This window comes from Entelurus aequoreus, linkage group LG03, assembly GCF_033978785.1.
Source record: "Entelurus aequoreus isolate RoL-2023_Sb linkage group LG03, RoL_Eaeq_v1.1, whole genome shotgun sequence".
Classification (NCBI taxonomy): domain Eukaryota; kingdom Metazoa; phylum Chordata; class Actinopteri; order Syngnathiformes; family Syngnathidae; genus Entelurus; species Entelurus aequoreus.
Window position 1 is genome coordinate 43,358,249 of NC_084733.1, and position 9,044 is coordinate 43,367,292.

The window sequence follows — 9,044 nt, forward strand, 5'->3', positions numbered from 1 at the left end:
TAATATCTTTATTGTCTATTTGTGTTTGCTTTACTTGTTTTTATATAATATCCTTCCTTGTTCTTTTCTATATGTGAATAACAATGCATTTATTATTTTAATCTGATTTTATCCATAAAAATAAATATATTTTCCTGTACACTGCACAATCAAGATACTGCCATTTTGTAACTCTTTTTTGCCTATTGATATATACGTACTATATATACACATATACATATATATAATTTTTATTTGTTTACTTATTTTCACACAGGAAGTGAACAAGATTTAAACATGAATGACAAAGGAAATATTGTAAATGTAAACATGTAAAAGTTGTGGTAGGAGCGAGTAATCAGTGATATACATGAAGAAGGTAATTAAGTTAGCCCTCCTCCTTTTCGGATATATTGAATGTTGTAAATGTAACGACGTTGAAGCAAAAAAACTTTGACCGTTTGGTGAGTTATTGAAAAACAGATGCCGAGGCACCAGTAGAGACCCTTGATCTACTAATGCATTAATTAAATTCATCTATCATATTCTAATACACTGAGTAAACCGTCTAAAATTTGGAGCTCAAAACTAAAGCATTTGCAAACTTTAAATTAGCTTCATTAATAAAACCCTGTGCTTTAGTGAAATCACATAAGGCTGCAAGTTAACACACCCCAGGTCATTTGAGGTTTATCAAGCTTATTGGACAGTCACAGTTCACACTGCAGGGATTGTGTTAAATCTCATCTTTCACACAGTTGTTCACATTACCAAGAAAGTGTGATGTCTAATGTGAACGCAAACTGATGTCATGATGTCACACAAGCTGCAGTGTTTACGGAAGTAAACATGGCTCCAATTCTAGTAGGTCTTACTCCTGGCGCATTTGTGACAATTTCAAGGATTTTGTGCAATCAAAGTCAACATTTTCTGGACCGAAATATTGCACATAGAAGATTAAAAAGAAAGAGGGCAAGCATTTTGGCTCTTGCAGTTTGTGGGACATGTTTTCAACATATGCTCTGAAGAGCCTGTGGGCGAGCAATCACAGGCAGGAGTGGTGGAACATAGACGTGAGTTCCTGAAATATATGGATTTTGGCTGTTTTCTGCTCATTTATCAACTATATATTTTGCAACCATCTTTTATGGGGAAGAATTATGTCACATCACTTTATAATGATGTATGGGTCAGATGAACGCGACCCAATCATTCCAACTGCAGTCACATACATATCTGATTTATATCCACATATGAAAAAGGCCTGTGTCGGATTTGAAAAATTCGGAATTGTACTGTACAAAGTCAATACGTGTCCATGCACTAAATTAGTCCGATTTCTCAAATAGTTCGGCTCTAAATAAGCCTCCTACAACCCACTTTAATACGATTGTGTTCGGTTTTTGAAAAGTCGGACTAACACACCTGGATTATACGATTGGAAATCAGATTTCTCAAGGGGGTGTGTGCGGCCGGAGAGGACCCTTCATATCACGCATGCGCCAGTGTTGACACATGGGATACAACCCAGAAGCAGATAACATTCAATAAAAACGTAGAAACAATTGTCATGAAGAGGATACTTTTTATTTGCTTCACAAATTAAAAGAACAGAACATTTTGAGTGCATCGATGGAATAAAAAAAAGAAATAGAGATTTATTTAAGAAGGAAGTTAAGGAAATGTAAAATGCCGGCTTTTTTGTACTCCCGAACGAAATACGAATGAGATGAAAAATTATGAAACAGGAATATTAAAGACGAATAATAAAGCGTACACAAACCTCTTCATGCAGCATTTACGCACTGCAAACTGATGAACAATAACTCTGTAATCCACACAACTGGCAAGATAGTCCATAACAATAGCAACCTTCATCTGGAACTGTATCAGTCGGGGCACAAACAATCTTGGGATTTAAAACTCCTTCCATCAATCCAAAAAGCCTTTTGAATGAACTCCAAGACATTCAAAAGTTCTGTTTCCATGATTCTTCTATGAATAATTGTCTCACATCAACTTATATATATCAATATGATATTAATACATATGCATATATTAATAAATATACAAATACAAATGTGATATACAAATAAATAAATAATTTGTATAAATAAACGCGTATTTGTAAATACATTTTTGAGATTTGAAAATATATTCAAATCAAATGTATAAATATAAAAATGTGACATACAAATAAATCAAGAATTTGTGCCTGTGATTGGCTCGCAGTGTCTGACCATGTCTATGACAGAGACCGCTCTGGCTGCAGTGCCCTCCGCTGGTTGTACAGGGGAGTGTGTAGGTCACATTTATTTGTGCATCTGGTTAGTGGTAGGAATGTCTCATCGACACAAAAGCAAAAAAGCGATCCACATATGCAAATTCAATACAAATACAAAATCAAGCATATTTATATTCAAATCTCAAAAATATATTTACAAATACACGTTTATTTATACAAATTCTTGATTTATTTGTGTGTCACATTTTTATATTTATAAATTTTATTTGTATATATTTTAAAATCTCAAAAATATATTTTACAAATACGCGTTTATTTATACAAATTATTTATTTATTTTTATGTCACATTTGTATTTGTACATTTATTAATATATGCACATGTATTAATATCATATTGATATATATAAGTTGATGTGAGACAATTCTACTTCCATATTCTTCGTCCAAAAATCCCTTCGAAAAACCTCTGTCTTTCTTTGCTTCGGACCTGCATCCGCCCCGATACATTCTTTGTAATCGTCTCATGTTTGTAGTGCAATCTAAGATCATTTCTTGATACTGTCTGCTATTTAACATCAGTATAGCCATTAGAGATGTATTATTTGTAATATGTGTCAATATTACAGCGAACATCACTTAAAACAAGTTTTAAGGATCTGCAGATGTCTAGTGTGATGTCATAGTTCAACTGGAAAATGAATTAATTCATCCATGCTAAAATTAGGAGGCTGCGCAGGGGGAGGGGGATTGATGGCGTCGCCTACGCAAGCTACGTGACACAAGAGTATACACCAGGCTTTAAAGAGAGTGCATGAACACTTATACTTCACACGTAGCTGTTAAAATACAAAAAAATTAACTATTTTGAGAAATCGGACTAGATTAGTGCATGGAAACGTAGTGAGTGACATGAATACATCCGATACAGGTCACATATGGGCAAACAAATTGGAATTGATCTGCAGTCTGAACAAGGCCAAACAGCAGTAAGAGGACCAAAGTAATTAAAGTTACCGCTACATTAAAAAAAAACTATTTGACACTGATACACACAGGATTCACTATCCCACTGTAGCACAACTCCCACCACAATATGAGGAGGTGTCTTAACACATAATCTGCGACACGAAATATAACACAAAAACATCCCAGACACCCGACAGACACAACCATCAACACGCATGTGGAAGAAATTATCTCGCAACTACCTCGCCAAGTCCTCAGTGCGTAATTACTGTGTTATTAAAGGCCTACTGAAACCCACTACTACCGACCACGCAGTCTGATAGTTTATATATCAATGATGAAATCTTAACATTACAACACATGCCAATACGGCCGGGTTAACTTATAAAGTGCAATTTTAAATTTCCCGCCACACTTCCGGTTGAAAACGTCTATGTATGATGACGTATGCGCGTGACGTCAATGGTTGATACGGAAGTATTCGGACCCATTGAATCCAATACAAAAAAGCTCTGTTTTCATCCCATAATTCCACAGTATTCTGTACATCTGTGTTGGTGAATCTTTTGCAATTTGTTTAATGAACAATGGAGACTGCAAAGAAGAAAGCTGTAGGTGCGATCGGTGTATTAGTGGCGGACTACAGCAACACAACCAGGAGGACTTTGAGATGGATAGCAGACGCGCTACCCTGAGTGCAGCTTTGGCTTCCAAACATTTGATCGCTTGCCCGTACATGCGTGTCGCTATGTGAATGTCACGAACTTAACTTTGGGGAAATATATGTTTCTTGCCGACTCTGATGGCGGCCCTGGGTGTCGTCGAAAGCTACAACGCCCGCCGCCGTCCCGTAGCTAAGTTAGCTTCAATGGCGTCATTAGCAACAGCATTGTTAATTTTCGCCAAGCTGGAAATTATTAACCGTGTATTTACATGTCCATGGTTTAATAGTATTGTTGATCTTCTGTCTATCCTTCCAGTCAGGGGTTTATTTATTTTGTTTCTATCTGCATTTGAGCCTGATGCTATCACGTTAGCTCAGTAGCTAAAGAGCTTCGCCGATGTATTGTCGTGGAGATAAAAGTCACTGTGAATGTCCATTTCGCGTTCTCGACTCTCATTTTCAAGAGGGTATAGTATCCGAGGTGGTTTAAAATACAAATCCGTGATCCACAATAGAAAAAGGAGAAAGTGTGGAATCCAATGAACCCTTGCACCTAAGTTACGGTCAGAGCGAAAAAAGATACGTCCTGCACTGCCTCTCTAGTCCTTCACTCTCACTTTCCTCATCCACGAATCTTTCATCCTCGCTCAAATTAATGGGGTAATCGTCGCTTTCTCGGTCCGAATCTCTCTCGCTGCATCGTAAACAATGGGTAAATGTGAGGAGTCCTTCCTCCTGTGACGTCACGCTACTTCCGGTATAGGCAAGACTTTTTTTTATCAGCAACCAAAAGTTGAGAACTTTATCGTCGTTGTTCTCTACTAAATCCTTTCAGCAAAAATATGGCAATATCGCGAAATGATCAAGTATGACACATAGAATGGATTTGCTATCCCCGTTTAAATTTTAAAAAGTCAGTAGGCCTTTAAGCTCTTGTGGCGCTCTGATGACCAAATGTGGAGCAGAATGTCCCCAAAATTGTATTTAAGCCAAAAAAAAATGTAAGCTTGTATCAAAGCTTCAATAATGAGGCACATTAGTTTTAACATCAGGCAGTCATTGCACTCTATTATATCAATGGAAAAAAAGCACAACATGATATACATTACAGTATACATACTGATTGTATGACCAGATAGCATAAGTTCACTCAAATAAAAATGTGATTAACTATCTGCTTACACATTAATATTTTATGATATAACTATATATTGAAATAATTTAACATTTAACATGGGACACAGGACAAAGTTTTCTTGCAATGATAACGTCTTGCTTACTTTATAGAACTTGGCTCCAGTGTCATTCTGAAATAGACTTAGACTTTTGCTGTCCAATCTCCAGTAATGCCTCTTCCGCTGTGTATATAAAAAAAATAGTATGTATTAGAAAACATTAATCTTACCACCAATAAACTGTGCTGCAAGCTACACGTGTAGAGAAGCTTGATAGAACGAGCTTAACGCAGTTCCATTTAAGCTCTTTTGAGGATCTTTCTCAATCTCACCAGGTTGTCTTTGCTGCTATAATGAACCATCCATCCCTCCTTAACCAAGGTGGAGCTCCGCCGCTTGGTGTGTTTGATGGACTGGACCACTCGCATCAATGGGATGTTGCTGCTTGTGGAGGGGCTACATTCAAGCACATAAAATTGTACTTTTATTTAAAGCTCAATCAAATAAAACTATAAGGTTTTAAAGAACAGTGGTATCTCGGTTTTCGTAAGTAAAAATTCAGACGAAGACCAAATTGTATAAAAAGCGAACCAATTTTTGTCATAGAAAATGAGACACACAAAAATAATAACATAAAACACATTGTATTAAATAATTATAGTTTTACATGCAGAAAATAATGCAAAATACATTTAAATGGTGAATGAAATGGATGAATAAACATGACTTGCCAATAACAGCAATGAGCAGAGAGGGAGGAGGGGCTGGAAGAGCCACATAAACGCCACCTTCATACTTTACTACAAGTTCCGTCTTAAATTCAATAGTGTTTCTCACCTTCTTTATCAAAGTGCTGGTACTTGCAACTTTAATTGGCTCCATAGAGGATTATTATTTGCAGTAGTACTCAAAAAGCACAGAGACTACTAAGTCACTATAAGGGTTAGGGGGGAGGTGGGGGGGGGGGGGGCTAACTTGATTTCGCAGAATGATACGTGGGCAAATGGTCTGATTGTTATGCAATGAGCCCTATTCTTCCGTTTGCGCTTGAGTTTTTTTTTATCCGCTAAAAGTTACGCACGTTTCTCTTATTCGTATTCTCCAATCCAGCCTGCGAACACGCCCTACCCACATAAATCAAGAATAAGTGCTTAAATTGGATTGAAGGCAGGCTCATTACTAATGAGATGGACCTTGCAATGACGCCTTTTTTACTAGGTTATGTGAACATTTTGGCGCATGGAGTTTGTGAATGTCATTGAAATCCAGGAAAAAGATAACACTATACATTTTTTAAAAAGCCGTATCAAAATCAGGCAATGCTTGTTACGTGAACATATGTTGTCATGGTGATGTAGCATGTGTATGCTTGCTACAACAGCTTCTTCTATGGATGTGAATAATAATCCGTAGAATAAACTTTGTTTCACGTATTATGTTAAGGTATTATAACAACCTAGATGTTATTTGTGATGTTAAGAGTTATGTTTAATAAAAATGTATGCGAAGTCGTGACATGTCAGAGGGGCTAAGTAGACAGCTGTTTGTGTGTTTCTGTGTGTGTATATGTGCTTGTGTGGGGGAGCGTGTTTGATAGTCAGTTTGATATTAACTGTTTAACAAATCAATTGACTCATCTAACAAAGGCTAAATTATACATGTATTTTCTATTAAATACGTAAAGCTCAATGATCACAATCCAGAGTAAATCACATACACTGAACATCTGTTAGTACCAGGACGTTCAAACGCCACCAAAATACACGCGGTCACACTCACAAGACAACAATGTGCATTTAGATTTTTGATAGTTAATTCATAGTGGCATTCTGGTTCTTTTATCCTCATCTCAATTAATATTTCCAGGTATCTTATTTGAGGCAATCAGAATAGATTTGATAGTTTTCTGAGAGTTTATTTTATTACGTGTGTATACTTCATACAAACTTCAAGTGCAATATATTGTTTCACCTTCCAGGGGTGCTGGACTTATTCCAGCCTCAGAGGCGTGAAAGAATAAAAGTACTTAAGTCAGCGAGAGAATACGCAAAGGCCAGATTTAAACTGGGAACGCCCATATTTAAAGGTTTCTCCACCTAAAGCGAACATCTTGCTATACAGCAAGAATTTGCGCAATTGCGCAGCTTTTTTCCCTTAAGCACATGGAAGGAGAGGACCCAATGTCTGGCTGTACGATAACCAAGACAAACTGCAAACCGTCAAAAACCGAAGTACCATACCTGATAGTCTTAATGGGCTCCTCATCTTTATCTCTGTCCAAAAAGGGAGAGTCCATGTCAAACATTCTCTCATCTGGAGTGGAGCGCTCTTCAGAGTCATCTAGCCCTCTGCTGCCGTCCATGTCACTGCTGTCCACTTCCATTGTATCGAGAGTTGTGTCTGAATCTGGGCCTGGGCTTGCTGGCTCTACAAATGTATATCAACGTTGCACATATTAATAATGGTCATTTCTTTTTAGATGTGCTAGAGGACGTACCGCCATTGAAGTCCACCTCCCCCAAACAGTCTCTCGGTACCTTTGAAGCACAACGCTTATGGCAGTTGAATCTGCAATCTAATGAAAAACATTGGGGGAAAAACACTAAGATTAGCATACATAAAGTTGAATATTAAAATTGACAATGGTAGAGGAGGCTTGCCTTTACACTGCATTCCCTGGCGAAAGAGACCCTTGAGTAGACGCTTGCAGAACTGGCAGATAGTAGGTCGGGTGTAGGTGTGAATGGCAAAGGTGTGGGGTACTTTGACCCGACCCAGCACCATCTTCTCCATCCAGATAGGCCTGCCGCTCCAGGAGAGAATCCGCTTCCCTGCTTCTTGATGCGACCTTTGCTGCTGCTGCTGCTGTTGCTGTGAATGCACAGGCAACAGAACGAATAATAACATTGTAAAAATGAAGACAAGAAATAAATCATGCTGGAAATTTATTGGAAAATCAACACAATCTTAGCCGTCAAAATAAGACTATTCCAATTGTCATATATTACCATAATGAGAAGTCTTGATGTGAATAAACTGAGCCATCTGAAAGTTGCTGTCAAAGTGAAGCAAACTTTTGCCAGCGAGCGAGAGGATGCATAAATTGAGAGTTTACTGACCCATCTCATTAGCATAATTACATTTCCTGGTGACATTTCACGAGGACACAGACCAGAACAGAATCTTTCACAGCTGCTTATGCAAAACACATTCTACAATGCCTTGCTGAAGATTTAGCCACATAGCTCTATTACATTTAATGCATAAGTGGCAGCAACAGGGCCCAAGAGATACACCCATGGAACAAGAGGCCTATTTGATATTTGAAAACATTAAACAATTTATGCAAAAGCAACTGGAATAGTGATCCTTTTTTTCATTCCATTTTAGGATTATAGCATTTTAATGCGTTTGGCAAATGTTTCCACCTCATTCAAAAGACAAGCAGTTGCAATACGATCCACATAGTTTTGGGTTAGCCTCCAATAGAACTCACCTCATCCAAGACAACCACTGCATTCTCTGCAGGTACCGGTCGGGGAACCGAGAGGGATGGTCCAGGCAGCGACACATTGGACAAACGCCTCTTTCGCACACCGGTACAGTTATTTGGGATCTTAAAGGCACAGCGCTTGTGGTAGTTTAGGCCACACCCTGAAACATACACAGTTGAAGTGTTTCAACAAGACGTGACGTGTAGAACATATTTTTGTTTTGCAAGTCAGCCACAAGATGGCTGTACTGATTAATAGGTTTGAATAAAGGCTATGATGTGAAGCAACTACAAATATTTACTTAAATTTAAAAAAAAAAATTCAGAGCTGTAGCAAATGCAGTAAACTTCATCAGCAATTAGTGGCTGTGATTCAGCAAGGAGCATGTGAGTGTGTTATATGAGGCTTGTGCAAAATTCCAAACTTGGATTTCCATTACAGTAATTTAAGTAATCGGAATTTTAATTGAATTGCTTCCACCCCACTGGATGTTGAATTGTAATTTCAATTCATTGCAAT

At 37.7% G+C, this 9,044-nt stretch overlaps 1 protein-coding gene across 2 annotated transcripts in view; it reads right to left on the reverse strand.

Annotated features, from left to right (window-relative positions):
• Positions 1-9,044, reverse strand: part of prkd3 (protein kinase D3) — a 110,555-nt gene that overhangs the window by 20,893 nt on the left and 80,618 nt on the right. For both annotated transcript variants that reach the window (XM_062041859.1, XM_062041857.1), the window contains 6 exons: positions 8,528-8,685; positions 7,692-7,902; positions 7,529-7,606; positions 7,272-7,458; positions 5,364-5,487; positions 5,137-5,214 (listed from right to left, as the gene is read on the reverse strand). In XM_062041859.1, the coding sequence (XP_061897843.1) occupies positions 5,137-5,214; positions 5,364-5,487; positions 7,272-7,458; positions 7,529-7,606; positions 7,692-7,902; positions 8,528-8,685 (836 nt within the window). The remainder of the gene's footprint in view (positions 1-5,136; positions 5,215-5,363; positions 5,488-7,271; positions 7,459-7,528; positions 7,607-7,691; positions 7,903-8,527; positions 8,686-9,044) is intronic.